We start from the raw sequence: 27,768 nt of genomic DNA on the forward strand, positions 1-27,768 counted from the left end.
TGTGCAGTAGCACAGTGGTAACTGTTTAATAGAGGGGTTCTCTGTTTTAAAGGCATTTTTGTTGAAATTTTCAGTTGTAATTGATGGTAACAGACATAAAGCAATACTGTAATCACAAACGTGATTAAACCCTAAATTTTGTGGAGCAAATTAAGTACTTGAGAATTGAGATAAAGGAGCCAGCACGGGGAATGGTAGCTGGGGAGATAGATGCTTGCTGGAGGTGATGGGACTTGAACCAAGGGTAAGACCCCTGGGGACGGGGCAGAGGAGACGGTCCCAGTCAAGAGGCGGCTTCACGAAGCCAGGAAGGAGGGGCATCTGCCTGCCCTGACTCAGGATGCGTGCGGGCAGGGGGTTGGCTGGCAGGTTGGGGCAGCATGGTGGGACAAGGCCCTCCACCCCTCAAGCCTCTCAGGTTCCTCAGCTATAGAACATGGATGGTCTCGGTGCCCACTCCAAGGGGCACCTGTGCGATTCACTGAGCTGGTAAGTGTCAAGTTCCTCGTGCGTAGAAAGTGTTCATTAGACAGCGGTTGGTGTTGCCGTCGGGGAAGATGGAGGGGGCTGACCACAAAGAGCAGGGCTGCCGGCTGTAAGCGCATCCCCCTGTGTTGGGAGTTAGGAAGTCCCTGAAGCATTTGCCCCCAGGCGGGATGCGACACGGGGGAATTATAATGGCAGATACCACCTAAGTGCTGGTGTGAGCACTCTGTGCTTTATGTCCCTTATCCGTGGGCCTTACCACTGCCCTGCAGAGGAGCTAGGGGGCTTTGTTCTCTGAGGCTCTGGGGGAGGGGACAGGCACCTTGCCCAAGGCCAAGAGGGAAGGCAGGGTTTGACCTAGGCCTGCCTGGTTCCAAAGTCTGAGCTCTTCCCCCTGCCAGACTGTATCTGCCCGGGGAAGCTGGCTGCCAGGGGCTGCTGAGCCCGTGGGAGGAGGAGTGGCTGGCTCCGGTGATTATAACTGCTGCTAAGAAGACGGGGGTTCAGAGTACACGTTAGCACGCCTCCACCCCCCCCCCCACCCCCAGAGGAAAAGGAGGAAGAAGAGGAAGGAAGACAGCAGCGTGTCAGTGGGAAGAGAGGCAGAACTCAGTGCGGACCAGACGAGGTGGACGGGATTGTGCTGGGAAAGAGGGCAGGTGCTGGCAGGCTCCAGAAGCTCAGGAAGCAGTGGGGGAGTCCGCGGGTTTCTCAGAAGGAGAATTTCTTACTGTGCACACTTAGCAACCCTTCAAGTTTCACAGCGAGTCTTGCCTGGTGTAAGTGACCTGCTGCTTGGCTCAGCTTCTGCTGTTCTAGTACCGGCAGTGCCACTGGGGTTGAGGAGGAAGGTGTGACCTCGCTAAGAGATGTTCTCAGGCGTAGGACTACTCTTACGGCTTCTAGGACAGTGGGACTCTCTCTCACCCGTGTCGAAAGACCAATTTCAAAAATGTCCAGGCTTTCCTGCAGTGGCACATTGGTTTAAGGACCTGGCATTGCCGCAGCTGAGGTATAGGTTGCAGCTGCAGCTCGGATCCAGTCTCTGGCCCAGGAGCTTCCATATGCTCTGGGTGGGGTGCGAGGGTGGGAATTTCCAGTCTCTCTGGACTGAGGCTTTGTAAAATAATAATTTAAAAAATATGAGAAAAAGAAACGGAAAAAGACATGCAGAATACAAACTTGAATTTTTTATTATTCAAGAATATAAAAGAAATATACCAATAACTGAGGCTAATGTAGTTATTTTAAGGGGTCCGTAAGTTTAAACTGGTAGTAATACTTGGAAAAAATGGTGCTTTTAACTTCCTGTTTTTCGGAGAACCATGGTGTTTCTTTTGCTCATTTAATTTGTATTCATTTTCTCTGTTAATTTTTGGCTTGACTTGGAGTTGACTTTTCTACTTGGTGCATAATTTTATGTATATTTTTCGGGGGGTAGTTTCTTCAGCAAACTTAAGTCTCAAGAGTTACAGATGCTGATAATAGAGATGTAGTAATTGAATTGTTCCTATTTCACATTTGATTTTTGACTCGAGCTGCCTTGTATCTTATGAATGTTTTGAGCTATTTTTACTCTGGCTGCCGTTTCCTGCACTGAGATGGTTGGCTGTGCGGTCCCTCAGCCTGGCCCTCTCTTTCCCCGCCTGCAGGGCCCAGCCCGGGCCTCCCTCAAGGCGGCCTGTCAGGGGCCCCTTTCTCTGGCTGCTGCCCTGGGGCCCCTCCCGCCTCCCCTTGTCGCCTCGCCCCAGAGTCGGGGCTTCCTCTTGGGTCATACAGTCCTTTCCACTTGTCCAGGCCCTTTCCTGTGCATCTTCTCTTACCACTCTCCACTTAGCCCCCTGGGTGGGCGGACAGACTCCCCTCGCGGGTTTGGCGCCGTGAGCCTAGGAGAGCGTCCACACGGCCTGACTCTTCATTCCTTTCCTCTGGGGCTCCCAGAGTTACTGGTACCACTTAGACTTTTAAACGCTCAGGTTTTGAACCTGTCTTTTTTTTTTTTTTTTTTTTTTTTTGCTATTAAAAATAACAAACATAAGACATCCTATGATAAGCCATAATGGAAAAGGTTTTTTTTTTTTTTTTGTCTTCTAGGGCTGCACCCGGGGCATATGGAGGTTCCCAGGCTAGGGGTCGAATTGGAGCTGCAGCTGCCAGCCACAGCCACAGCCACAGCCACAGCAACGCAGGATCCGAGCTGTGTCTGTGATCTACACCACAGCTCACGGCAACACCGGATCCTTAACCCACTGAGCGAGGCCAGGGATCAAACCTGCATCCTCATGGATCCTAGTTGGGTTTGTTAACCACTGAGCCATGAAGGGAACTCTGAGCCTGTCGTTTTGAGGTCCTCTTTTTCACACAGTATTTATATCTGTTTTCTGAAAAATCTAGAATACTTGGGACAATGTCCCAGCCTTTTGGGACGAAAGAAATCTCCAGAGCCCAACGCGAGGTGTGGTCCATAGAGAAGGAGTGCCGTGAGCCCGGAACCGCACACCGGGCTGAGGTGGCTGTCCTAAAGGACGTGTTGAGTCCTCTCCAACCTGTGATTGTCACACGAGACGGGGGGCGGGGGAGGGCTCCTTTATTTCCACTAGAACAGCCCAGCATACTGGACTGCACAGAAGGTTTCTCATGCAGAGAAGATCCTGCTTTCAGAGGAGGAAGGCACTTTGAAAAATCACATTTTGCCCAAGTCAGAAGTCAGGGTGTGGCGTGTGTGCTTTCTCCCTGTCCTTTATGGCGGAACAGACCCGGGTTCCCAGTCCAGCCCTGCCACTTCCTAGGTAGGTATGGTGACCTCGGCTGAGTTCTTTTACCTTCTCTAGACTTGTTTTCTTGTCTGTAAAACGGGAAACATTATCTACTTTGAAGAGGCATTGTCACGATTAAAGGTGATGCCGGTACGGGACTCTGAGCTTGGGCCTGATAAGTGAAAGTTACTTGGAAGCCAATGCAGAAGAGACACTGTGACCCAGTAAGGGAGCCACTGCCTGCTTCTCAGGGCCTTAGTAGTGGTTCTCAAACCTCAGCAGGCATCAGAATCACCGGGAAGATTTTAAACTCATTCCCTGGATCTGGGGTGGGGCTTGAGAATTTGCATTTCGGAGTTTCCAGGGCGAGGCTGCTGCAGCCACTGCTGGTCTGGAGGCCACGCGTGGAGACCCGCTGGGCTGCAGCTGCACTCGTCAGGGAGCATCTTGGTTCTGTGAAACGCCTGAGAGCCGAGCTTGGGTGTGGTTATTAACTCTGTTAGCAAATGCTTGGGGGGAGTTCCCATCCGGGCTCCGTGGTTAATGAACCCAGCTAGCATCCAGGGGGACATGGGTTCGATCCCTGGCCTCACTCGGTGGGTGAAGGATCCGGCGTTGCTGTGGGCTGTGGTGTAGGTCGCAGACGCGGCTCGGATCCGGCGTTGCTGCGGCTGTGGCGTAGGCCAGCGGCTACAGCTCCAATTCTCGACTCCTAGCCTGGGAACCTCCATGTGCCCGCCCAAGCGGCCCTAGAAAAGACCAAAAAAAAAAAAAAAAGAAGAAGAAATGCTTGGGATGCATTTTACAACTAGTGAATTTAGAATCACAAGGGTTTTTCCTCCTCAAGTCCAAGTGTCTTTGTTAACTGTGTTTGAAGAAGTGGCGAAAGTCATAAACATATTATGGATAGTCTGACAATACCAGATTGGCTAAGGTATGTGAAAGTACTTTATCAACTGCTAAGAACTGCAAAAATAGTTGAAATACTTTTTAAGATTGAACATCATAATGGCGTATAAAATAGTGTAACTTAGATTTCTCATCTCAATGTGCTGTTTACCGTGTGTATTTTTCTCTTTCTCCTCCAGGCTGCTGACTTGAGTAAACCAATAGATAAAAGGATATACAAAGGAACACAGCCTACTTGTCATGACTTCAACCACCTCACAGCCACAGCAGAAAGTGTCTCTCTCCTAGTGGGCTTTTCCGCAGGCCAAGTCCAGCTTATAGACCCAATCAAAAAAGAAACTAGCAAACTATTTAATGAGGAAGTAAGTAGCACCCTGTCTTAGCTGTTAAGAATCCCTTTAAGAATCTCTACGTTCTTACCAAGGGTAGTGGGCCTTACTTTCCGCTTTGAGCTGAGCCCACTTTTCACTCCTCCCCTGTGTACCTAGTATTACCCAAGCTTCAATGTGGTAAATGAACTTGCTGACTTTCGCCTGTTCTTCCGTGGGGTAACTGTTTTGTGTGTTTTTTATGGAGCATGCTCAGGTGTCTGTAGGGCCTGGAAATTCTTTTATAAAGAGGTAGGGATGAGCCTTATAGCTTGATGCTTATAATTTAAAGTAAAGAATTCTAGACCTTATTCACCTCACCAGAAGATTTCACACAGATCAGCTCTTTCCTTAGTTGCTTCAGTTGTAGTTAAAGTTTTGGTGCGGATGTTCACAGGTGTTTGAGAATTCAGTCATTCTCTGGCTCTTGAAAAGGCTGCCGTAACATCACCTTTGACGCCATTAGAAATCCTGGCACTTACAGTTGGATCACATGGCATAGCTTTTGCCAGTGTTGTGGTATGTACTGGGGTTTTTGGTGTCTTCAGTTTCATTCTGGAGGGAGCCTAGGTGTCTGGGCTGTCCGTGGCAGGACGACCTGGCAGATGAAAGTGGCCAGTTTTTCTTATTATTTTTTAAGAGCTTTGGAGTGGCTTTTCTTTCGGCCCTAAGTGTCGCTGCTACGCATTTGATGTACTTCGTCCTCAGTTGCAGTGTGACTTTCCTGGTAAATGGAAAAGATGGGGTAGGTAGGCTTGTGGAGTTGGAAGGCCTGGGTTCCAGTCGGCTCGTGACTTCAGCCCTGATGTGACAAAGGTCAGGTCACGTGGGACCCCTCTCACAAAGGACAAGGAGTTTGCATTGTTGCCTGCTTTTAAAGTCAAGGAACCAGAAGTGCATTATCGATTCTGTTGTTTAAGAAATAATTTTGTTTGGGGAAGAACATTCGCAGGGAAAATTCTGATTCTTTTTGCAGTCGTTATGGCTTACGCTGGGCACACATAGCCAGTACCCATCCGAGGTGCTCCTGTTTGACTTTGCCAGTGGACTTGGTGAAATCTTTTGAACCCTGCCATCTCCTAGTTTCATCTAGGTTGACTGGAAACAAAACTTGCCATCTGGATTGACAAAATATAGAGGAAAGTATTTAATCCCATTTCTGTTAAAAAAAATCTAAAGCAGAAAATTACTTTATTTACCTAGATATTTTATTAACATCACCCGTGGAAGTGATTTCTAAGTAGCTGGGTGATTGGGGGGGTGGGGAGAGTGGGGGCACCAAATCAGACTTCCCCACATTCTTCCCATTCTTAATAGAAACTGGATTTGGAGTCAGAGTGGGGTTTGGGTTTAGGTGGGGACATGTTCCTGAAGGGGAGGGACTGGAACCCTGTAGAGGCTCTTGGTAAACAAGACCGGGAGGCCGCTCAGCTGAGGATGGCACAGAATGCCACTCAGAGAACAAGAAGGATTTGTGTGTCGTCGCTGGGGGAGGGCGGGAGCAGAGAGCCCGGCCCTGAGGGCATCAGCCAGACCCACTCCTTGCTCAGCACGGCTGGCAGCTGCGGGCTAGAAGCAGCCCCTTACTCGAGTGATTTAAGCCTGAGCTACTTCCTGCTCTTTTCTACATCTTATTTGGAAAATGGCTGTCCAGAGTGCTGGGATTGTATGTGGTTTAAGGCCAACCTGAGGGTTTCTGCGATGGCACAGTGGGTTAAGAATCTGCCTGCAGTGGCTCAGGTCGCTGCAGAGGCACGGGTTCGATCCCTGCAGTGGGTTAGGCTCTGATGTGGCCGCAGCTGTGGCTTGGATTCAGTCCTTGACCCGGGAGCGTCCATAGACCACAGGGGTGGCCATTATAAAAAAAAAAAATGCCCACTTGGCATTTACAGCTTAGGGCCGAAATCGATTGCCCTTCACAGTAGGGACATCTTTGGCTGTATGGACAGCACTCTCTCGGGTTCGGGTCGGGATGGAAGGAGGAAGGGCTCTCGGGTTTGTTTCTCAGAGTGCAGCAGTGTAGCTGAAGCAGTTGTGCTGCCTCCTTAGGTGGTGCAGGACTCGGAGGTTTCAGGGCATTTTCTGCTTCCTCTGCTCGGGGGGTGGACTGCGGTCCCCACTGTACCCGGGAGGAAGTAGTCAAAGAGAAGGTGCCTGAACTGTCCAGGTCAGGGAGCAAAGCTGAGTGGGATCTGGACGTTAATGCCACGAACGCTCTCTGGCCCTAGACTGTGAGCCCCCCACGTGCGGTTGCCAGATGGGCCCTGTCTCCGCAGGAGCCCACAGCTGGGGGCAACGCACAGGTTGCCTGGGCCGCGCGTCGTCCCGGTGCTGTGAGCAGAGTCCCGGGGCCGTGTGCTCCCTGTGTTCTTCAGTCTGCACACAGTATGACATGAAAAGTTCAGCTCAGTGGGGGACGTTCGAGAAAGCTCCCGGAAGGTCACATTTGACCTGAGTTGGAAGAATGCACAGGAGTCGGAGGAGGGTGAGAAAGGCCTTCAAAGCTGGAGAAGACAGGAGGCAGGCAAGGGTCCCAGCCCACAGCCCGTTGGCCTTGGGGTAGCAGGGGTCACAGGCGGACGGAGGAGCTGGAACTGGACTGTGAGCCCTTCGTGGCATGCAGAGAATACGGCTCTGGCGCTGGAAGCTGTGGGGGAACCTTTGGGCTTTTTAAAAATCAGGATCAGATGTGTTTTTTAGACCTCTTGTCAGCCCTTGTGGAAGGTGGAGTGGAGTGAAGAAAGACAAAAGGAAGGTGGCAGGAGCAGTGAGGAGGCTCTAGCAAGTGTCCAGGTGAGAGCTGAGGACTTGCACCTGGAGCTGTGGCCGTTTTCTCATTCGTCTGACAGACTTTGACAGCCTGCCCTGTGCCCGGGGCCGGGGCCGGAGCCACAGAAACGCCTGCCCTGTGTCGCCCCTCTCAGAGCGGGGAGAGGGGTGAACAGCGGCGCCCCACGCGCACACACTCACGCACACATGCACGCAGGGCAGATGGCGGTGGCTGCTTGTGATGTAAGAGGAAACAGTGGGCCTGGGAGAAGCAGACAGACAGACAGACACGAAGGCCTGCTCTGCAGGGACGTGACCGTCTCTGGGAGGAAAGGTGCTCTGAGCTGAGCCTCGCGTGCCTGGAGGTGGCGCCCTCCGCGGAAGGGGGAGCCGGGGAAGCCGCCTCTGGAGGAGACCCGGAGAGGACAGGGGCCTGGGAGGGCGTGTGAGCTGAGGGCCTGAGGCTGGAGGCCCTGCCACTCAGGGCCTGGCCAGGGCTGCTGCTTCGCTTGAGGTGGGGGGGTCTCGCAGGACGGAGCGAGAGCCAGGAGGTGGTCGGTTGGCTTTGCTGAAAATCCCCCTGGCTGGCCGCCTCCCTCGCCGAGGGCCGCTCAGCCTCCACCGGCCGTGTGCACACGCGTGTACACACTGCGGCCCTGATGACTCAGGCCTTTGCCTCTTTTCTGCAGGAGTCCGGTACAGGCAAGTGCAACACATGCGTGGCTGGGTAGACTGGCGGGTATGGGAAGTTCCAGAAATCCACCTGAGACCAAAGATAGATGAAAATGTCTCTCTGGGAATAGAGAGGATCGTAAAAATTTTTAAATATTTGTTTATAGAAAAAAATTGAGACCCAGAGAAGAAGATGGGAACACATCCCCCGTGAATCCCAGTGCTCACTGTTAACTTTCTGGTCTTTGTAATTTTTAATTGTTTTTAGAGGTGAGACTGTCACACTCACACCTTCTGTTAGAGGTGCCAGCGCCCTGCCCGTCCCAGTCCTGCCCGTAGGCCGCTCAAGTTCGTGCCAGTGAGCGGAGAGAGGGCCCCCCCCCCCCGAGGCTGCCAGGCCTGTGCAGCCAGGAGGGGGAAGGGACCTGCTCCTTGCCAGCTCCCCAGCCAGGGAGGGAGGCCTCAGGGCCCCGAGACCCTGCCTGCCCCTGCCTTCCGGGTGGCGTTTGGGTTTCCATTTGTAGCCTGCTCGATGTTTTTTGCCCTTGAAAGACTCGAATGGGGCTCTGCGGAGAGTGTCTTGGCACGTCGGCCCAGCTCTCAGGCTGCGGAGCCTACCTGCGCAGCCAGAGCCGCCTGCGAAGGGGCGTCGGCCCGTCGGCATTTGGCTTTGCACCCCGGAGGGGCGGAGGGGCGAGGAGTTCGCTTGTCACTGCTCATGGTTCGGATGTACCTACTGGGGAGGAAGATCATAGGGGCAGTTGCCCCGTGGTCATGACCTCAGCCTTGTCTTTGTAAAAACTCCGGTGGTATCTGGGTTGAATCCCTAGGATGGTGACTGCAGAGGATTTTCAGGTGCCTTTTGATTCCTTGGTAAGATGTCAGATCTGAAGAGGACGTGTCAGCTGGCCTCTGTCATCGCTGGCCTGCGATGAGACCCGCTGTTCCTGACTTTCTCCTCGCTCACAGGCGGAGGCCAGGGCGGCACACTGGGTGGCCGCAGTCTCCTGTGGACTCCGGGCCCTGCTCCATGCGGCTGTCTTCCCTTTCAGACCAGGGGCTGCGGGCTCCCTTGCACCCAGTGCCCCAGGAGTGGGCAGGAGAGGAGGCCCGGCTTTGCAACATCCTCTCTGGCGCTCTAGCAGACGTGTGGTGCTGGGCATTCTGTTAGTTTTTTTGTTGTTGTTGCTTTTTTTAATCAAAGGAAGGAAATGAGCATGTAATGATCTACTCCTTAAAGTTTTAACATCGATAAAAGGACACCTGACTCTTTCACGCGGCTTTGAAATACCCTTTCCTGGTGCTTCCTGAGGGAAGCCGGCCTTAAATGCTTTTACATAATCAAAGCCCTTCGTTGCTGTTTTTTGCTTGTGGCTACATTATAGCTTTTCCAGCAGCTGCTGTGGTTTCGAATTGTTTTAAGTTTTAGTATTTCTGTTGAAAATTTATACCTGCATTGTAAAGTGCCTGCCCACCCTCTCCCCCCAAGTAATTTTTTCCTGCTCGTCCTGTTGGTAACAGTGAAAAGAGGAAAAAATCCTCGCTTTAGAAAAGCTTCATTTTAGCGGCAGCGCTTTAGTGTGGCTACGGCTTCGTTCTGATTCTTGCTTTCTTGTAGCTAGTTGAGCATGGTTAGGAGACCTTGTCGTTAAGGCCGGTAACGATGGAAGTAGCTTCGGGTTTGTCTGTCACCTGATTAATACCAGAAGGGGGACCATTTCCTGCATCCCGGATGGAGCGTGTGGGGCCGAGGAGATTACCAGGGGGAGGAGTGGGTGTGGGAGCCCCTTCCTGGGCGGCAGCGGCGCGACCCGCAGAAAGGGCACGTCAGTGTCCAGGTTTGGGTTGTGAGAGTGATTTTATAAAAGTAGGCCTTGGGGCAACTTGGAATTTGACCTTTGAATGGAAAGCCAGGCAGCCGTGCGTCTCCCCCCAGCCTCCGGGGCCCCCTGCCCGCCTCTCCTGCCCTTGCTCAGGGCTTGCCGGGAGCCCAGAGCTCCCGCTTCCCTTCAGCCTCCTCTCCAGCCCTGGCCCTTCTTCTCCTGGGTGCCCCCCCCCAGGCCTCCCCTGCCCTGCCTGCTCCCCGCTGAGGCTGAGAGCCTCGCTTCCTGGTCTGGAGCAGAGCTGCCCTTGGGGACCCTGTCCCAAGGCCGCGGGAAGTGCTGATGCGGGGAGGAGAGCTGCTGGCCTGTGGGTTCCTTCCTCCCCCGTGGGGCTCCCGGCTCCTGCTCTCGGCCTTTCCTTCTGCTCTCCCCAAAGCTTCACTCCTCCTCTGCCTGTGCGCCTTCTGCCTTGGAGCGCTCAGGAGGTTGGGTCTGGCTCTTCCTGTCCACGGCTGATTTCCTTGTCATTCCTGGTCCTTTTCCTCAGCCGCCTCCTGGCTGAGGACCCTTGAACTTCTCCTCAGCACAGTCACCTCTCCGCTCCTGCCCGTCACCGCCTTCCAGGTCAGTCAGGTTCAAAGCCTGCCCCCCGCAGCCCCATTCCCGGGGGAGCGGTCCATCCTGCCGCACTGCCGCTGGTCGAGTTGAAGACCCTTTTGTCCGTGGACAGTCGTCATAGCCTCCTGACTAGTCCGTCCCCACCCCACTTTGGCAGCTGCTGACGGGCGTCACTTTATTCTGTCACTTCCCTTTCCCGACCCTTGGGCGTCCCACGCTCCTCAGCGCTGCCCCCGCTGCAGTGCCAGCCACACATTCAATCTGCAGTTTTCTAATAGCCACATTAAATAAGTTAAAAAATAGGTGAAATTCAGGTATTTTATCTAATATATCCAAATATTTCAACATAGAGCTGATAGCAAATTATGAATGAAATAGTTTCCACAGTTTCCTGTCTTCAGACTCCAGTGTGTATTCACCTCCCAGCACATCTCACTTCGGAGCAGCCACATTTCATGCGCTTGGGACTGAGGAACTGGGCAGCTCTGGGCTTCAGGGTCGCAGCCCAAGCCCCTTAGCCTGGGACCTCGGGTCGCGAGCCCCAGGGTACGGTTCCTGCCCAGGTCCTCCAGCCGGAATGGGTGCCATGCTCTGGTGCGGCTCCCCGGCAGGGGCCCTGCCCCAGCTCCACCCAAGGGCTCCTCAGAGGGGCCTGGGGTTTTGCCTGGGTGGTTTTTCGACACCTCCAAACATGTGCTTGTTCAGATCGCAGCCCCACTGATACTGGAGAACTCAAACCCAGCAGGGAAATCCCAGTACTTCACACTGAGAACTGACGGGGCTTCTTCACTTTCTTCACTAGACATTTTTTGGAACAAAAATTAGCCCTTGTGGGAGTTCCCACTGTGGTGCAGCAGGTTAAAGATCCAGGTTTGATCCAGCAGTGCCACAGCTGTGGCATAGGTCGCAGCTGCAGCTCAGATTTGATCCCTGGCCTGGGAGCTTCATATATTGCAGGTGCAGCTGGAAAACGGGGGGAAATTATACACACACATACCCTTCTGGTGCAGAAACTGGGCTGTTCTGGGTATTTGTTTCTTAATTCGAAAGACAGGTAAAATGCTTTCTCTTCTTTTCCTTTTTTGTTAAACCCAAACCAAGTAAGAACCTGGAGTGATTTAACTTGAGTGACTCCTGGCTGGCTCCAGGCTCCCACCCTGCCCTGGGGTCTGAGGGCCTTGGTTGATGTCCTGGTGGCACTGAAGGCAGCAGCGCCATCCTGGGGGCTGACAGGCCTGTGCTGGTGGCCTTGCCCAGTCCGTCGCCTGCACCAGCGACGGACTGGATAGAGCTTGGCTGGCTCCCCCCTCAGTCCGCACCCTTCCAGTGCTTCCCCCCGGGAGGATGGCCTCGCCCACCTCCTCCTGCCTCTCCCCCCTGCTGTCTGCTGCCCTCTTAGGCCCGCCCTGGCCCTGGCCCTCGCCCAGCAAGCCCTCTCTGCTGAGGTGGCCTCCTGGCTGAGACTGGGGTCACTCCACTCCTCCGGCCCTTCGTTGTCCTTCCGTGGTTGGGTTTTGCCCCACAGCATTCCTTGCCATCAGGTGCCATCCATGTCGCTGCCTGTCAGCCCCCTGGAACGTGGTGAATTCCGTGTGGGCAGGGCGGTGGGGGTCGGAGCTGTGTCAGTGCCTGGCACGCAGTCACGCGTTCAGTACAGAATGGACACACGAATGAGTGGGCAGTGGAAGGGGCCTCAGGCTGGCTTTTGACCTCTCTGAGCCTGTTTCCTGGTGGGGAATCCAGCAACAGCAGCCGCCTTCCTTTGGGGAGACGGGCGCTCTTACTCTGCGTGCTGATGGGAACAGGAATTGTTCCGTCTTCATGGAGGTAGTTTGGTGATATCTGTAAATTATAAATGTATGTACCTTTTGGCCCAGCTGTTCCCCTGGGAATTTATCCTGCAGGTATATACATATGAAAACCACCTCATGTGCAGGTGATTCTTTGCGGCGTAAATGTCCATGGGGCGCGGGATGGGAGGACTTTGACAATAAACCGCAGTGTGTCCATATAACTGAAGACTCTGCGGCTGTGGGAAGAATGAGGAGGCTTTCTTTGTGCCAGCACAGATGTAGGTGATGGGGGACTGACTGAGAAAACAGAGGTGCAAACAGCGAAGAGAAGGGGGTGGATGAACACGGGTTCAAACCCCTGTCTGCCTGGTCCACACAGGGCTCTCTGGAGAGAGAAACAGGAGCTGATGACGCGGTTCTGGAGAGGGACCTGGGGCGGGGGAAGGGGCCCGAGCGAGGCTTTCTGCTGCGCGCTCTGGTCCGTGGATGAGGCGTCTGTTACCCTTTGAGAAGGTGCAGGCGTCCACGGCAGAGTTATCTTATCTTGACCGAGGAGCACGTGTGCAGGGCCTCTTGCTCAGCGCCTGGCCCCAGAGTGGCTGCTCGGGTCGGGAGTCAGCCCTGCTGCCCTGATGTGCCTGCTCTGCGCCCCAGCTCAGGGTGAGGCCCGGCAGCCCCCGAGCCCCCGAGGAAGCGGTGTTGCCCGGTGTGAGCGCGTGGTCTGCCGGGGACGGCGGGGGTGTAGATAGGCTGCGGGGCCCTTTTCTGCGTTAGAGGTGGGTCTGTGGTCCATTTATCGTTTGGCCTGTGGTTGGTTAAACGGGCGCGCCTGGCCCGCAAGTGCCTGGGGGTGCCGGGCGTCTCCCTGGGCGCCCAGTGGGGGCGCAGAACGTGGGCTCAGGCGTTGGTCTATAGGTTATGTCCCCGTGTCTGCTCACGGCAGTCTCCCGCACCTTTTTAATGCGGAGCAAAGTCTTCAGGTGCGTTTTGTCCTCCCAGCGACGTGCGTTTTAATTGCGGTGCTGCAGTGGTGCGTCTCCTCTCCTCACAGCTGCAGGGCGGTGCTGCCCTCCCGTACCAGTACTACAGTTTTGAGTTCCACTGGAGTTATTTTTATTGTGTCTTTTTAAGCCGAAAGCAAAATTTTCTCCTAACCATGGCGCTAGAATTTTTATGTCCATCCTTAAATTTTCTACACATGCAAGAGTGACAGCAGAGAGACCCTGGGAGAATTGAGAGTGGATGTGGTGGCGGTGACGTGTCGGGTGCAGGAGTTGAGAGCCGCAGTGCCAGGACAGATAGGGTGGCTTTTGTAGCTGCCTGACCAGGCCAGGGATGCGGACAAGTTACCACCACCCTTGGGCACTGGGCCAGCAGGCTGGTCACGCTGAGGTCAGGTGTACCTGGGCCCCGTGGGTACAGCAAGACCTGGTGGGTAGGGTGGGCTCCCCCCAAACAAATGCCCTGATCTGGCCTCACACGGCGCCTCCAACCTCCTGTGGCAGAAGCGACGTTGGTCTCATGGAAACTGCCAGAGCAGCGCTGGGCTGTCAGGTTGCTGGCGTTCGCGTAGGTCAGCTGCCTTGTACAGGCAGGTCACCAGGCAGGAGAGGAAGGAGACGGGGTGACGCCGTGCGGGTGCCCAAGGCTGGCCCGCTGCTTCTCTGTTCATTTAAGGGGGCAGCGTGCCGTCCCATGTCTGTGACACTGTAGAGCGACAGCAGTGGGCCTGCCACCTCGTCGCTCTTGCTGAGCCCCAAGCCCAGCTGCGAGCTGTGCGGGGTCAGGCCTCCGCACCCCCCGGCCCCTGGCTGCCTCCCTCGGCTGCCTCCTTCCCGGCCCAGTTTTCTGCACCAGCTCTCATGCTCATGCATCTCTTCTGTGAAAAACCCAAGTTGTAAAGTTTTCAGGGACTCGCGTGAAGGGCCGACTGGGCAGAAGGCGCTTGGTGGGCCCCACGTCTCCGTGCCCCAGTGCCCCTCCTGAGCTCGAGGCGGGGGTCCAGCCAGGGAGGGAAGTGAGAGGCTCTGGCCCACGCCCCGCCTGCGGGCCCCTGAGGCGCCTCGGGGTGCAGCGGGGGCGTTGGGCAGGAGGAGCTGCCGAGGCCTCGGGAGTCTTGGGAACTCCCGGAGGGTTTCTGGTGATGTGGTCTGGGGACTGGGCGGTCCTGTGAAAGCCGCTGTGCCAGGCAGCCCCACAGCAAGCCTGCAAGCAGGGAAGCTTGTGTGGAGGGGGGTCCTCCCTCTGGGGAGTTTCTACCTCTGCCTGTTGTTCTTTCGGTTTTAAAGGCAAGACTCGTGATCTGTGCCTGAGAAAGTTTGGCCAGCGGATTGTACATAAATAGGAGGAGGCGCATAGTCCTGAGCTCTGGTCACCTGTTGGTCTTTTAAACACCGCCTCGTTCCAAAGCAGAAGGGGAGGAATTGCTTCTCAGGCTGCACACAGGAAGCGAGTATGAATGAGGAAGCTGCAGTGAATCAGGGACGAGGTGGGGCCCAGAAGATGTGTTATATCCTGGGGGCCTGAGGCAGCCCGAGGGGCAGTGTCGTCAGCACGGGCTGTGTGGCCACAGGGTGGTGCAGGGACCCCTGGGGGCCTGGCTCTCCTGGCTGCGAGGACTGCAGTTTGCCTGGGGCCTCAGAGAAGGCTGCCCTGGAGATGCAGCCAGTCACGGGCGTGGGGTGTGCAGAGTGCCCAGGGCTGTCCCTCTCACCAGTGTGTCCCGGCGCCGGGAGCAGTGTGGGTCGGGCACACGGTGGGCTGTCCGCAGCGACTCCCTCGGGAAGCCGGCGGCCGGACACCCAGGCGCAGCCCTGAAGGTGAGGGCACAGGGGGTAGCGTGGGGCGCCGGGCGGCCGCGTCCCGTCTGGCGAGAAGCAGGCAGGTTTGCTGGCTGGAAGGGCAGGCCTGAGCCCGTGCTCCTTGGTGATAACGTGTTCTCCTTTGTCTTCACAGAGACTAATAGACAAGTCGCGAGTAACCTGTGTCAGATGGGTTCCTGGTTCGGAAAGCCTGTTCCTAGTAGCCCATTCGAGCGGGAACATGTACTTGTATAATGTGGAGCACGCTTGTGGCACCACAGCCCCCCACTACCAGCTTCTGAAGCAGGGAGAGAGCTTTGCCGTGCACACTTGCAAGAGCAAATCCACGAGGAACCCTCTCCTTAAGTGGACGGTGGGCGAGGGGGCCCTCAACGAGTTTGCTTTCTCCCCAGATGGCAAGTTCTTGGCGTGCGTGAGCCAGGACGGCTTCCTGCGGGTGTTCAACTTTGACTCGGTGGAGCTGCACGGCACCATGAAAAGCTACTTTGGAGGCTTGCTGTGCGTGTGCTGGAGCCCCGACGGCAAGTACATTGTGACGGGCGGCGAGGACGACCTGGTGACGGTCTGGTCTTTTGGAGACCGCCGGGTGATAGCGCGGGGCCACGGGCACAAGTCCTGGGTCAGCGTGGTGGCCTTCGACCCCTACACCACCAGCGTGGAGGAGAGCGACCCTCTGGAGCTGAGTGGCAGCGACGAGGACTTCCAAGACCTTCTGCACTTCGGCCGAGACCGCGCCAACAGCACCCAGTCCCGGCTGTCCAAGCGGAACTCGACCGAGAGCCGCCCCGTCAGCGTCACCTACCGCTTCGGCTCCGTGGGCCAGGACACGCAGCTCTGCCTCTGGGACCTCACGGAGGACATCCTCTTCCCCCACCAGCCCCTCTCGAGAGCGAGGACACACACCAACGTCATGAACGCCACGAGCCCCCCCGTCGGCAGCGCCGGGAACAGTGTCTCGACGCCGGGCAACGCGGCGCCGCCGCCCCTGCCGCGGTCCAACAGCCTCCCGCACTCGGCCGTGTCCGGCGCGGGCAGCAAGAGCAGCGTCGCCGACGGGGCCGTGGCGTCCGGGGTCAGCAAGTTCGCCACGCTCTCCCTGCACGAGCGCAAGGACAGGCACCACGAGAAAGACCACAAGCGAAACCACAGCATGGGACACATCTCTAGCAAGAGCAGCGACAAACTGAACCTGGTCACGAAAGCCAGAACGGACCCAGCTAAAACTCTGGGCACGGCCCTGTGCCCTCGGATGGAAGACGTTCCCTTGTTAGAGCCGCTCATCTGTAAAAAGATAGCCCACGAAAGACTGACGGTATTGATTTTTCTTGAAGACTGTATAGTCACTGCTTGTCAGGAGGGATTTATTTGCACATGGGGAAGGCCTGGTAAAGTGGTAAGTTTTAACCCTTAATGCTGCACCAGATCTAGAACTTGAATAGGTAGTGATTTTTTTCTTGCGGGAGGGGCGGGGTGTACAATGACTGTGAATGACACTTCTTCTTAATGTAAATCTCAATGCATCAGAGCCATAATTTTGGATACTGCATGCCATGTAATTCCGAATCATTTGATAATTCACCTTAGAACGTTTAAAAAATATAATCAAACTAATTGCCAGCCAAGTCAGTCACCCTCCTGGGAGTATATAGCGTCCCCAGGCTAGCGTTCCTGTATTAGACGATTTCGATTTTAGGAAAATCATGACAGTGTGGGGAAACAGTGACTTTAAAAATGCTAAAATTAAAATTTCTGCTTCAACTGGAATATTTTTGCTCAAGCACTCAATTAGAATATTGTACACCTGATCAGAGCGTGTGTTCACTACGGGCGGCCATTAACTGTCATTTATAAGAAGTCCCCTTTTTTATCTTAATCATAAAATGTGTAGGAATCTATGAAATTTAACTTTAGGAACAAAGCGTTCAGCAGGGTTGATTGATATTATTTTTACATTGTCTGGCAATCCACAGAAAGAGAAGAGCCTTAATTTTTAAAACCCATTTTAGTCATTTTATGACAATTAAAATTGTTTAATAAACATCTTTTTTCAAAGAAGCAGTTTGTAGCACTTTGATTGAGATTCTGTGCACTAAATAAAATATCCACGAGCCTGGCCAGTTACCATGAACTGCGGGCTGAGGGCGCCAGCAGCGTTGGCAGAAGTGCCTCTTGACACATAAGCCAAGATCTTTTATGTCGAATGCAATTTGCTTATGTTTTCTCCAGCAAGGGGAAGGAGGTTCTGTTTTCTTTTGGGTTCGGGGGGAGGGACTCTTGTGAGTTTTTGTGGTTTTTTGGTCAAAAGGCACATGACCGGAGGCCCTTCAGACTCCTCGGCTTTGTGGTGTGAAGACTCCTAGGCCCCCAGGGTGCAGAGAACTTGCAGCTTTTCCCTGGTTTGGGTTTTGTGTTCCCGCCGGAGGGGAAGGGCCGGTGCAGGTTGCTCCTTTTCTTGTGGTCAGGTTAGTCGTGGTTCACGAGCTGTGATCATTCCCGGGATGCCCCGGGCCTCTGGGTCGGGGGCTCCCACCCCAAGCGCCTCCCCTGCCTGGGGTCTGTGGCTGCTGGTGCCAGGGCCGCCCTCTGCTCAGACTGGCTGCTTCCGGAGGCTTCCGCCTCCAGGGGAAACTGCTGTGTTTGACTGAGTCCTCAAGATCCCTCCTAGCTGTGGGCGGGGTTTTCTTTCCGATTCCAGTTGAGACGATGGATGAGATGGCGCTTTGAGCTGTGTGTTTTAAGTCAGGATGATGCGGATCTTATTATTTTGGTCACTTCGGTTTGTTTTTCTGTTGCACCCGCCTTGGCGATTAAACATAGCCAGCCTGATCACTTACCTTGGTGTGAGTCGTAAACGCAGTTCAGCCAAGTGCCGGCCTGGAGACCCTGGCTTCTCTGCAGGGTGAGGGTGGCTGATGGAGCAGAAGCGCTGTGCTCCTCCAGCAGCCAGAGCGCGCCCACCCACCGCCCCCCTCCCCGGGGAAGGCCGGGCCAGCTCCCCCCGCCATGCCCCGCTGCACACGTGTCCACCTGCCCGTGACGCAGGTGGCCTCTGTTACCTGTGGCAGCAGTGGCAGTGTCCTTCCAGCTGCATGTCCCCCTGGGTACGCGTCACGGTCCGTGGGACTGTTGGCGTCCTGTAACCTGGAAGGTATGGTCCTTTGTTCCTAAACGTTAACCACCCTAGGGTGGCAAAGCCAGCCATCCCTGTGGGCTCTTTGAACTGCGAAGGCTAATAAATTGGCTGTCAGATGCAGAGGTTAGGGACCGACACGCCACGTGCAGCCGTATGTACCCACATAGTTTCAGAAATTCCGTTTCAAATGCTTCTGAGGCATTGAGTATGCAGTTTCAAAATTCAGGACTTTGTATTTGGCCTAAGCGGAAGTGGCGATCGGATCCCAGGTAAGTAGCCTTTGGAGGAGAGCCTGTCAAGCATGACCTTTCAGCTCATCACACTGCTGGCAGAAGAGCCTTGCGTGTGGCCCGCGGAACTGGCGCTTGGGCGACTGGGCTCTTTCTGGTTCCTTCTGGCCGTCAGTGTCTGCTGGGGAGACTAACCTGGGGGGGTCTGGGGGTGGGAGCAGGGTAGGAGAGGCGAGAGGGGGATGGTATCGTGTCCTTAAGAAAGAAGCTCGAGGAGTTGCCCTTGTGGCTCAGCAGAAGTGAATCTGACAAGGATCCATGAGGACACAGGTTCAATCCCTGGCCTCGCTCAGTGGGTTAAGGATCCGGCGTTGCTGTGAGCTGTGGTCACAGTGTGGCTCGAATCCTGCGTTGCTGTGGCTGTGCTGTAGGCCGGCAGCTACAGCTCCGATTCGATCCCTAGCCTGGGACTCTCCATATGCCGTGGATGCGGCCCTAAAAAGACAAAAAGACCAAAAAAAAAAAAAAAAAACAGCTCTGAAATGTGTTGACCAAAGTCGGCGTCCATCTTCGCCGCCGCCCCCACCTTCAGCTTTCCAGTCCGTGGTCCCCGCACAGTTTGGGATTTGGGCCTTGGTCGCAGTCTCGCTCTTCCAGTTTCCACTGGGGCGTGTATCCTTGGCATCTGTCTGGGGCCCCCGTGCCGGGCGTCGGGTGCTGGGGTGGGGCTGGCTTGGCCCAGGCTGCTCGGCCCCCCTCTCCGGGCAGCCAGCGCAGCCTCCAGCGGTCGTCAGGAGGGCCGGCGGAGGGCCGGGCGTCCTCCCAGACCAGGCCCGAAGGGCCCTGGGGAGGGAGGGGCCCTCGATGGCTTCTGCGTGGCGGCGCCCGCAGACGAGGGGCCGGCGGCCTCCCCTCCGGGCCGGCAGGCGCCGTGGCTGCTGCGGGTCGTCTGGGGGCGATGGGGAGTTTCGCACAGAACTTCGAGCTTTCTCTTTGAAATGTTTCCGTTTTTCAGCTTAAACATTATTTCGAGCAAGAACATCTTTTCTAAGCTAACCTCCGGAATAAAACGCCTTTGGGCAAGAAGAGGCTGTTCCTGCCGGGGCAGCGCGACTCTGCGGCGCCCCGGACGCAGCGCTGGCGGCGGCGCAGGTGACAGCCGCGGCCGGCGGCCCTGCCCTCCTCGGGCTCCTCGCCGGCCTCCAGGGCGTGCCAGGCGCTGGGGCGGGGGGGGGGGGCACCCGGCCCGGCCCCCGGCCGAGCGTCTCCCCCGGGAGGCTGGAGAAGGAACCTTCGGGAACAGCGCCTTCTTCTCGGAGCGCGCGCGCCCGCGGCAGGGGGTAGGCAGCCGCTAAAAACTACCCCGAGCTCTGGGTTCTGCACGGACCGGACCCGGGGCGGGGGGAGGGGGGGTGTCTAAATTTCGCCTTTTGCGCTGAGCGACCCCTCTAGCGTTTTGGGCGAATTCTCGGTGAGCCGAGACTGGGACGAAGCGTAAAGCAGCCTCAGGACAGACGGGAGGGGACGCGGGAAGGAGCCCGAGCTCTGGCGGCGGCGGGCGGCAGCGGCGGGGGCCCTGGGGATCGAGGCGCTGGGCGGGTCCCCTCCGCTGCCGCCCGCGCCCCGCCGGCCCGCGGCGCGGGTTCTCGGCGCCTCTGGCTTGGGAGGGGGTCGCGGACGGCTCTGCTGTGGGGGCCCCACGTGGGGGGCGCTCAGGGGGCCGGCAGCGCGGGCACGGAGCCCCTGAACGCCCGGAGGCCGCGGGCGCGGGTCTGGCTGTCCGAGGAAGGGCGAAGTGGAAGCAGAGCTCCCTGTGGATTTCGGGGGAAGGACCCGAGCGGGGGCCGTAGCCAGGCTGGGAGGCGTGACCCCACGCACAGGCGGCTGAGGGGCAGCGGTGGCTGCCTGTGCCCACTGTCCTGCAGCTTCGGGCGTGCCCACGCCTGGGGCTTCCTTGCTGTGTTTGTGTGTTGGCCTGATGAGTGACCAGAGCCGGCTGCCTAGGGACCTCAGCAGGGACAATTGGCCAGGCCCCCTCCTTGTCCAGAGCACACCCGTTGCGCTGAGCTGATTGGGACTGTCACTTGTCCAGGTCGGCTCCAGGACCCCTGTGCTGGCCGCTGAGAGAGACGGTGGGGAGAGAGGAGTCCAGGGCTGACCTGGAAGAGCGCTTGTACCTGTTGTTCCCTTTGAAAGTCAGAGCCAAGTTCACGCCTCTGTGTAACAGCCCCTCCGGGAGAGGGACGCTGCCCCACTGGTACTGACTTCTTAGTCCTTGCTGCATCTGTTCCATGAATCTTGTCACGGTTCCATCGCTGTCTCTCAGTTTTAAAATGTAAAAGCGAATTTTTTTTCTGCATTTTTAATTTCTGTACACCTAAGTTTATTAAAGGTTACTCTGTTAGGTGACACTGTATAAAACTGTGTATCTCCCTTTAGTGAAAACCAAAATTCATGTATATTTTCTTTTCTACATTTTCATCTAATTTCTTGAAAACTTGAATAAATTTCATTAAGAGCCTTCCTCACAGGAAATGTTGGTAAATTAAGTTTGTAACTGTTGCAATAATTAATGAAGCTTTAATATCAGTATTGTTGCTTTATAATTTTAAGAAAATCATGTTTGTTTCACTGCCTTGGTTTTTAGCTGTTCCCTTGTCACTGTCACAGCTAGAGACTTCGTACATACTTGATATTCTGAAGAACTGAGGTTGTCCTCTGTATAACGACCTTAAATAAACGTCTGAACGAACTGTAAACGTAGATAATTTCCATAGTCATTTTCACACCTAAGCTTTAAAAAAACTCAGTGAACCAAAAAGGAAAAGCTTTTAAATGCTGTAAAATGAAGGGCTTTGTTAATGTTTATAGACCAAAGAGCCCCGGGCATTGCTGGCTCTTAGGGGCGTCTCTTCTTCAGGAACTTACTAAATGCAGTGTTTGTTCTGAGCAGGACCACAGGCACTGTTTTGTGTGACCTTCGTCTGAGCCGGGTCCAGGGTGGGGAAGGCAGGCCTGGGCTCTGCAGCCGAGCTGCTGAAGGTTTCGTTGCGTCCTTCCTCCCACCCCAGGCTCTCAGGCTCCGGTAAGCAGGGCAGTGGGAGGCCGTCCCCTCGAGGTGGGCTCTGTCCCGCTGCGGACTGTGCTGAAGGCAGGGATCCCAGGCCGAGGCCTGTGCCTCCCCTCCCCGAGCCCCGGGGAGCTGCCCCAGGCCCCGCCCCAGTAACTCCCTCCTGATGATGCTCGAGCAGGGACACTGGGGCCTGCTGGCTGCCCTCCCCTCCGTGACTGTGCTGTCCCTGCGCCCCAGCGCCGTGGCGCTCGCCCCGACTCAGCTGCCGAAGCAGAAAGAGCCTGACTTGCACCCTCTGAGTGGCCGGCTCGGACCTCACGGCTACTATGGAAGCTGTGACTTGTCCTTAGCGCTTGAGCAGACACTAAGCCCCTGACAGACAGACAGACACAGACACACACCACTTTGATCTTTTAAAAAATACCTCGTTCGTAACCTTGACATTAAGTTCCTTCTTCCACGTGAGGCTGCCTGCCGAAGTGATTCTGGACCAGCGCGTCTCTGGGTGCTCTAGGGCAGCAGATCTAGAGGTACGCGGCCCACCCCCGGGCCTCTGGCCCAGCCTTCACGGGAGCTGGCATGGCTGAGCGCCTCCTTGAAGGGACCCCCCGCCCCATGGAGCAGAGAGGGTTTCAGAGCCACAGTGGGTCACCTAGGAGTGGGGCTGGGTGTGGGCTGCAGGCAACACGAGGGACTCTTCCCAGTTAAGGGCTTGGTTCTCTTTTTTTGTCCTTTTGTCACTTTTTTAGAGCCGCATGCACCACGTATGGAGGTTCCCTGGCTAGGGGTCCAATTGGAGCTACACCTGCCGGCCTACACCACAGTCACCATAATGCCGGATCCTTAACCCGGTGAGCGAGGCCAGGGATTGAACCTGCATCCTCATGGATGCTAGTCGGGGTCATTAACCACTGAGCCACGATGGGAACTCCAAGGACTCGGCTCTCACAGGAACCCCAAACCCCTTAACTGGTTGTGCGTTAAGAAACCCTTTTTCCCAGGATCGCTTTCTCTGGTTGAGTGGCCTCTCTGGGGAAATGTCCCATCAGTGTGCCCTGTCGTTGGGGAGGTCAAGGCTGGCAAAGGGGCAGCTGCCCAGTGGTGCCAAGTCCCAGGCCACTGTGAACAGTGGGCCCAGGGCAGGGCGGGGTCTGGATGCTCAGGGAGTGGCACAGAGGATGCGCCAGGGGAGCGGGCACCCTCCCCCTGCAGCCCTGCAGCCCTGCACCCCTAACCCAGGGATTCTGGCCTCCTGTGCCTTAGAATCTGTCCGGCTTCTCTCGCTTCTCTTCTGCAGCAGCCTGGGTGGCGTGTGGATGGGTTAGGAAAACGTACCCACAGCTAGAAACGGCCCTGGAGCAAGCGAGCCTGGCGCCATCCCCATTCTTCTCTTTACAAAGACTCACCCCGCAGTCTCCGATCGAGGGGAGGTAGTTTGGGGAGCTCCTGGCAGGCTGTCCAGAACCAGAGCCTCAAGGGTTAAGTGCTCTGCGGGGTGCGAGCCCCCCGCACCAGGCAAGGCCAAGCCCTGACCCCTGAGCTCCAATTCTCAGCCGAGCCTGCCCCGGGGTGGGGTGGGGGGGCTTTGAGCGGTGCTCAGGGGACCCGGTGATTCACAGGCAGCCCATCCCACAGCGGCCCGCCCGAGGTTCGGTTCTGCGGTCTCGGCCATTCCGGGTGAGGCCCACCGTGGCCCAGTGGGACTCCAGGATGCGGCCTTTCTCGGGCGTGGGCTGCTCTGACTCTCGGGGTCGTTTCTCGCTGTCGGGTCCACGATCTCGGCAGCACCTGTGAACAAGGTGTATCCCTTTGTTGTAAATTGTTTTTCAACTAAAATATTTTTTCTATACATTCTTCGGGAACAAAGACCTAACTCTGTTAGCTTAGTCTTAAAAATCACAATCAGACCCACGCTAAGAGCCAGAGTGTTTTCTCAGTTTTCCTGTGAAATCTTTAGCGGGAATGCAGGGGCAGCTCTGCTGAGAACAGAACCGCTTATTCATGTCAGAGTCCAGGGCTGTGACCAGTCCTCTAAGAGGGGTCCTTCCTGGGGTGCTAACAGGACACTGTGCCATCCTGGCTGGAGTGACATTTCTAAAGCCCCTAACTGCCAGCTGTCCGTGTCGGGTGGGCCGACCAGCTGCTGCCACGCTGCCCAGACAGCTGGAGAGCAGCGAGGTCGCCCGGGGCCAGGCGCTCTCCCCGCCGCCCGCCCCCCCCCCCCCCCCCCCCCCCGCGGAGAGGCTCCAGGAGGCCAGGAGGCAGCCGCCGGTCAGGGACCCCCGCCCCGCGCTGAAAGACGCCCGAGCTGTGTTCTCAGGTGAACGTGCCTGCCTTCCCCTTAAGAGTGTCTGGAGCCTTCGATGGAGGCCTGTGTGTTTTCATCTTTTTCCTCATCACCCAGTAGCCTTTAAACTAAAGCACAGGCTTATAGAAATAAAGCTATTTTTCACATTTAATTTTTCGGTTTTTTGTTTGTTTTTTTCCCACACCTGTGGCATGTGGAAGTTTCCAGGCCAGGGAGCAAAACCACCACGGCAGTGACCCGAGCCGCTGCAGTGACAACGCCGAAGCCCTAACCTGCTGAGCCACCAGGGACCTCCACATATAATTTTTCCTTTTTTTTTTTTTTTTTTTTGCTTTTTAGGGCTGCACCAACAGCATATGGAGGTTCCCAGGCTAGGGGTCGAATTGGAGCTGTAGCCACTGGCCTACACCATAGCCACAGCCATGCCAGATCCGAGCCACATGTGCAACCTACACGACAGCTCACGGCAACGCCAGATCCTTAACCCACTGAGCCAGGCCAGGGATCAAACCTGCGCCCTCATGGATCCTAGTTGGGTTCATTAACTGACGAGCCATGATGGGAATGCCTAACTTTCTTCTAACTTTCTTCTGACCGGCGCTGTTTCCCCCGAGGCCTCCACTGTCCCTTCTGTCCAGCAGGACAGTTCCACCTCTAGGAAGTGGACACGGGGCAGGCCTCCCTCCCCAACCGAGCGCGGCCGGAGGGGCTCCTGGCCTGAGGCCCATTCCCTGCCCCGCCGGGAGCTTGGTCCGGGGCCGCCCTCTCCTCGCCTCGCCGGGGCGGACCCTCAGAGGCCTCACCGAGTCCACGTGGCTTGGACGCCTTAGACCCTGGCGAGGTTACCTGATGCGAAGGCGGCTCCCGAGTTAAAGAGAGGCTTCCTCCCTCCACGATGTCCGGCTGGACAGGAGCCAGGCCGCGGCCTCCCTGCAGCTCTGCGGGCGCGGGGGGGGGGGGGGGTCTGGGCAGTGCTCCCCACCTGGCTGAGGTCGTAAATCCATCGTCCTCCCTCTCCGGGCGGGGCCGAGGTGGGCACAGTGTCCAAAAGCGCTCCCCGTCCCCAGGCTGAGCCGCCAGAGCGCCCTGCTTCCTCCGCTCACCTCCCCCCGCCCCTGCTGTGGGGTTGCAGTGAGAAGCGCCTCTCCTGCTTCCACCACCACCTGGGGCTGGGCTTCTTCCCGGGTCGCTCTGAGAGGTTCCCTTGTTCTTTGCCTCCGAGATCTTGCCTAGAGCGACAGACAGATTTCAGGTTCAAGGTGAGAAACTGAGAGAAAATGACTGGGAGCAGGACCGCGTGCTTCCCAGCTTCCTTCCAGCAAGGCGCGGGCAGAGCTGAAGGTCACGTTCAGAGCGTCCCCTCATCGGCGTGCGCCCAGATCCAGGATGTGAAAACACAGCCGTGTTTGCTTGAAGGCTTGTCCTGTGTGAGGTGTGGCATGTTTCAGGATCACGTGAGGGCACCTGGGTTCATAGAACTGAAAACCTGGGGCTTCGGTGCTGCAGTGCTGTAACCTGAGAATTCTTCTTAATAAATGAATGCCAAACTCTGCGGGGACCACATGCATCGCAGGAAATGCAGAGAAATCTAAGTGCCCTTTGCTGTGTCAGAGGGGCAGCCCTTCAGGTGTATCCAAGCCCGGAGCTCACGCCTGTACTGCGAGAAATCCAGCAGAGCTCCCGCCTCTGGCGGGAGCCACCCCAAAGGGGCAGATGCCGCCTCTTCCTGCGGCAGAGTGCCCGCAGCTGAGTGGCAGGGCTGGGCTCTGCCCTGAGCCCCCTGCCCCCATGAGCTGGATCCTCCTTTTGCTCCCTGCTGGGCCCTGGATGCTGGCACTAAAGCCAGGGGGCCCCCACCACACCACCCCTCAGAGAAAGCAAAGGAAATGCCCTGGACTCTGTCCTTGGGGACCCACCCCGGCTGGGGGGGGGGGGGGGTTTGAGCTGGCCCGTGGGGATCCCTCTGTGCCCTGAGTGCAGCCCTTGGGGAGGACAGCCAACAGCCCCCGGGTGGTGCCCCTTGCCTCTGGGCCAGTGATGCTCCAAAACCCCTGGCCCCGAGGGACCACGTCCTCCCCAGGCCAGCCCCGGCCGGCCTAGCGGCCAAGCTCAGTGGATTCCGATGAGTTAGGAGTGAATGGATGGAGGTGGAGGGTTTCTCAAAACCCCGGCTTCCAAACCGACAGGAGCCTAAGTGTGATCACGCGCCCCTGCCGGAACAGGATGAGTGGCTGGGACGCTCCTCGTTGCCCCGTGTTTTGCTGGATTAATGTAAACTGCTTTGTTTGCAGGGTTTGTTGTCGTCCCAAAACCAGGCCAGTTCTCCAGGTGGAACTGTAGTGTAGCGACCCTCCTGCTGCTCGGAAATTCTCACCCGGACGGGGTCTCGAGGGAGCGACGATGGCGGAGCCAAGAGCGGCACTTGGGCGCGGGACGCACGTCGGGCGCCGGCGGAGCGGACGTCGCCGGAGCAGCAAGAGGCTGGCGGGGCAGGGCCCTCCAGCGCGCAGCCGGACACCGCTCGCCCAAAGGCGTGGTTTCCATTTCCAAGCCACTTTTTTTGGGCTGCAGTAAAAAATAAGAAATAAGATTTTCTTGCTTTTTACTCTAAAATTCAATGTAATTAAAACCTCACATATAATATATATAATACATACATGTATACTTAGTGTCAAAGAGAATGTCTCTTGGACCAGACGTCCCCTTAGCTTCGGCTGTTAGTCTCTTGCTGCACTGATGTTACGACCTTAGGTGGTCAGCGGGCACCTGGAATGCACTCATCAAGGAAGTTGTTAACTTTCTGGCATAAATACGTGATTCAGGAAGACAGATGCTGCAATCATAGATTTTTTAAAAAAATTATTTGCACTTAAAATAATTTAATGCTGTTAAAAATGATTTTGAATATGGGTGTGGTGGACCTCCAAGGTGTGGTGTGGAGATGCCCTTTTTAATCTGTTAACATTTATTTTAATACTAGTTTGTTCCAATGCAGTCCACTGTATTATATGTATAAATGCTGTGATCCTGCAGTTGGGAAAATGGTCACTTCAGTAGTAATTTTCATAATCTAAGAGTGGTATTTCTAATTCCCGAAAATATATTAATATTAAAACTGTCTTGAATATACTGTTTGTTCATCTTCTGTTAAATTGGCTCCATTTTTTTTTTTTTTTTTTTGTGCTTTTTAGGGCCGCACCCGGTGCACATGGAAGTTCCCAGGCTAGGGGTCGAATCAGAGATACAGCTGCCAGCCTACACCACAGCCACAGCAACTCGGGGTCCGAGCCGCATCTGTGACCTACACCACAGATCATGGCAACACTAGATTCTTAACCCACTGAGTGAGGTCAAGGATCGAACCTGCAACCTCATGGTTCCTAGTCAGATTTGTTTCCGCTGAGCCACAAAGTTTAACATACTTTTTTTTTTTGGTCTTTTCAGGGCCTCACCCGTGGCATATTGAGGTTCCCAGGCTAGGGGTTTAATCAGAGCTGTAGCCGCCAGCCTACACCAGAGCCACAGCAACACGGGATCCAAGCTGCGTCTGCAACCTACACCACAGCTCATGGCAATGCTGGATCCTTAACCCACTGAGCGAGGCCAGGGATCGAACCCACAACTTCATGGTTCCTAGTCGGATACGTTAACTACTGAGCCACTACAGGAACTCCATAATGTACTTTTTTGTTGAAATAAATATGCCTACCTTGCCCCTCAAAGCACAAGCCCAGCAGTCACGGTCTGATGTAAGACAGGCTGCTCAAGAACACGGCTCATCTGGAGAGTTCTCGGGTTTTCTTGCCCCTTCTCGCAGACTCCCCGTCTCTGGCCTGGTGGGCAGAGGCACACGTACACCAGCCGCAGTTCCGGCGCGCCAGGTTCTCGAAGCTTGCAGCCCGCCGGTCCATGTCTGTCACTGCAAGCCTAGGAGTGCACATGACTCTGTATGGTGAGTATCGAACACCGTACAGAGTGATGTCCACGACACGGGGAAAAGCTGAGGAC

At 55.8% G+C, this 27,768-nt stretch overlaps 3 protein-coding genes and 1 long non-coding RNA gene across 21 annotated transcripts in view; 2 read left to right on the forward strand and 2 right to left on the reverse strand.

Annotated features, from left to right (window-relative positions):
- WDR20 (WD repeat domain 20) overlaps positions 1–26,889 on the forward strand; it is a 66,947-nt gene extending 40,058 nt beyond the window's left edge. For 2 of the 12 annotated variants that reach the window (XM_021081576.2, XM_084970220.1), the window contains exons 2-4: positions 4,331–4,513; positions 15,150–16,409; positions 26,052–26,889. In XM_021081576.2, the coding sequence (XP_020937235.1) occupies positions 4,331–4,513; positions 15,150–16,409; positions 26,052–26,105 (1,497 nt within the window). In that variant the 3' untranslated portion in view covers positions 26,106–26,889. Of the gene's footprint in view, positions 1–1,569; positions 1,927–2,616; positions 3,276–4,330; positions 4,514–15,149; positions 17,072–26,051 lie in introns of those variants that run through there. The other 10 variants (XM_021081577.2, XM_084970221.1, XM_084970219.1 and 7 more) reach the window with 9 other exon arrangements.
- LOC146402098 (uncharacterized) lies at positions 17,003–26,304 on the reverse strand. Of its 2 annotated transcripts, XM_084970268.1 has the most exons (6): positions 26,135–26,304; positions 24,864–24,989; positions 21,877–23,240; positions 18,073–18,157; positions 17,851–17,908; positions 17,003–17,741 (listed from the first exon to the last, which is right to left on the reverse strand). In XM_084970268.1, exons 1-3 carry the CDS (start codon positions 26,302–26,304, stop codon positions 23,066–23,068), a joined length of 471 nt encoding a protein of 156 aa, XP_084826394.1. In that variant the 3' UTR covers positions 17,003–17,741; positions 17,851–17,908; positions 18,073–18,157; positions 21,877–23,065. The 2 variants fall into 2 exon arrangements, 1 of the variants encoding a protein (XP_084826394.1); XR_014811400.1 differs by lacking the exons at positions 17,003–17,741; positions 17,851–17,908; positions 18,073–18,157; positions 26,135–26,304 and having other exon boundaries at positions 21,857–23,240; positions 24,607–25,120.
- On the forward strand, positions 19,618–21,138 carry LOC146402099 (uncharacterized). The gene is made up of 2 exons (XR_014811419.1): positions 19,618–19,719; positions 20,472–21,138. It is a non-coding gene; the product is annotated as an uncharacterized LOC146402099 (long non-coding RNA).
- MOK (MOK protein kinase) overlaps positions 26,458–27,768 on the reverse strand; it is a 54,214-nt gene continuing 52,903 nt past the window's right edge. For all 6 annotated transcript variants that reach the window (XM_084970247.1, XM_084970246.1, XM_084970253.1 and 3 more), the window contains 2 exons: positions 27,470–27,687; positions 26,458–26,593 (listed from right to left, as the gene is read on the reverse strand). In XM_084970247.1, coding sequence (XP_084826373.1) covers positions 27,478–27,687 — 210 coding nt within the window. In that variant the 3' untranslated portion in view covers positions 26,458–26,593; positions 27,470–27,477. The remainder of the gene's footprint in view (positions 26,594–27,469; positions 27,688–27,768) is intronic.

The sequence above is a fragment of the Sus scrofa genome, chromosome 7 (genome assembly GCF_054392235.1).
Source record: "Sus scrofa isolate SSC_HxYL_T2T_F1_AM1 chromosome 7, Sscrofa_HxYL_maternal_Yorkshire_Landrace_v2.0, whole genome shotgun sequence".
In the NCBI taxonomy this organism is placed as follows: domain Eukaryota; kingdom Metazoa; phylum Chordata; class Mammalia; order Artiodactyla; family Suidae; genus Sus; species Sus scrofa.

Coding starts and splice junctions, on each gene's coding strand:
- LOC146402098 (XM_084970268.1), bottom strand. CDS start 26,304: ATGGAAACCACGCCTTTGGGCGAGCGGTGTCCGGCTGCGCGCTGGAGG. Junction 24,990..26,134: donor TCCCTCGAGACCCCGTCCGG/GTGAGAATTTCC, acceptor CTGTCGCTCTAG/GCAAGATCTCGGAGGCAAAG. Junction 23,241..24,863: donor CACAGCAGGGGCGGGGGGAG/GTGAGCGGAGGA, acceptor CCTTGTTCACAG/GTGCTGCCGAGATCGTGGAC.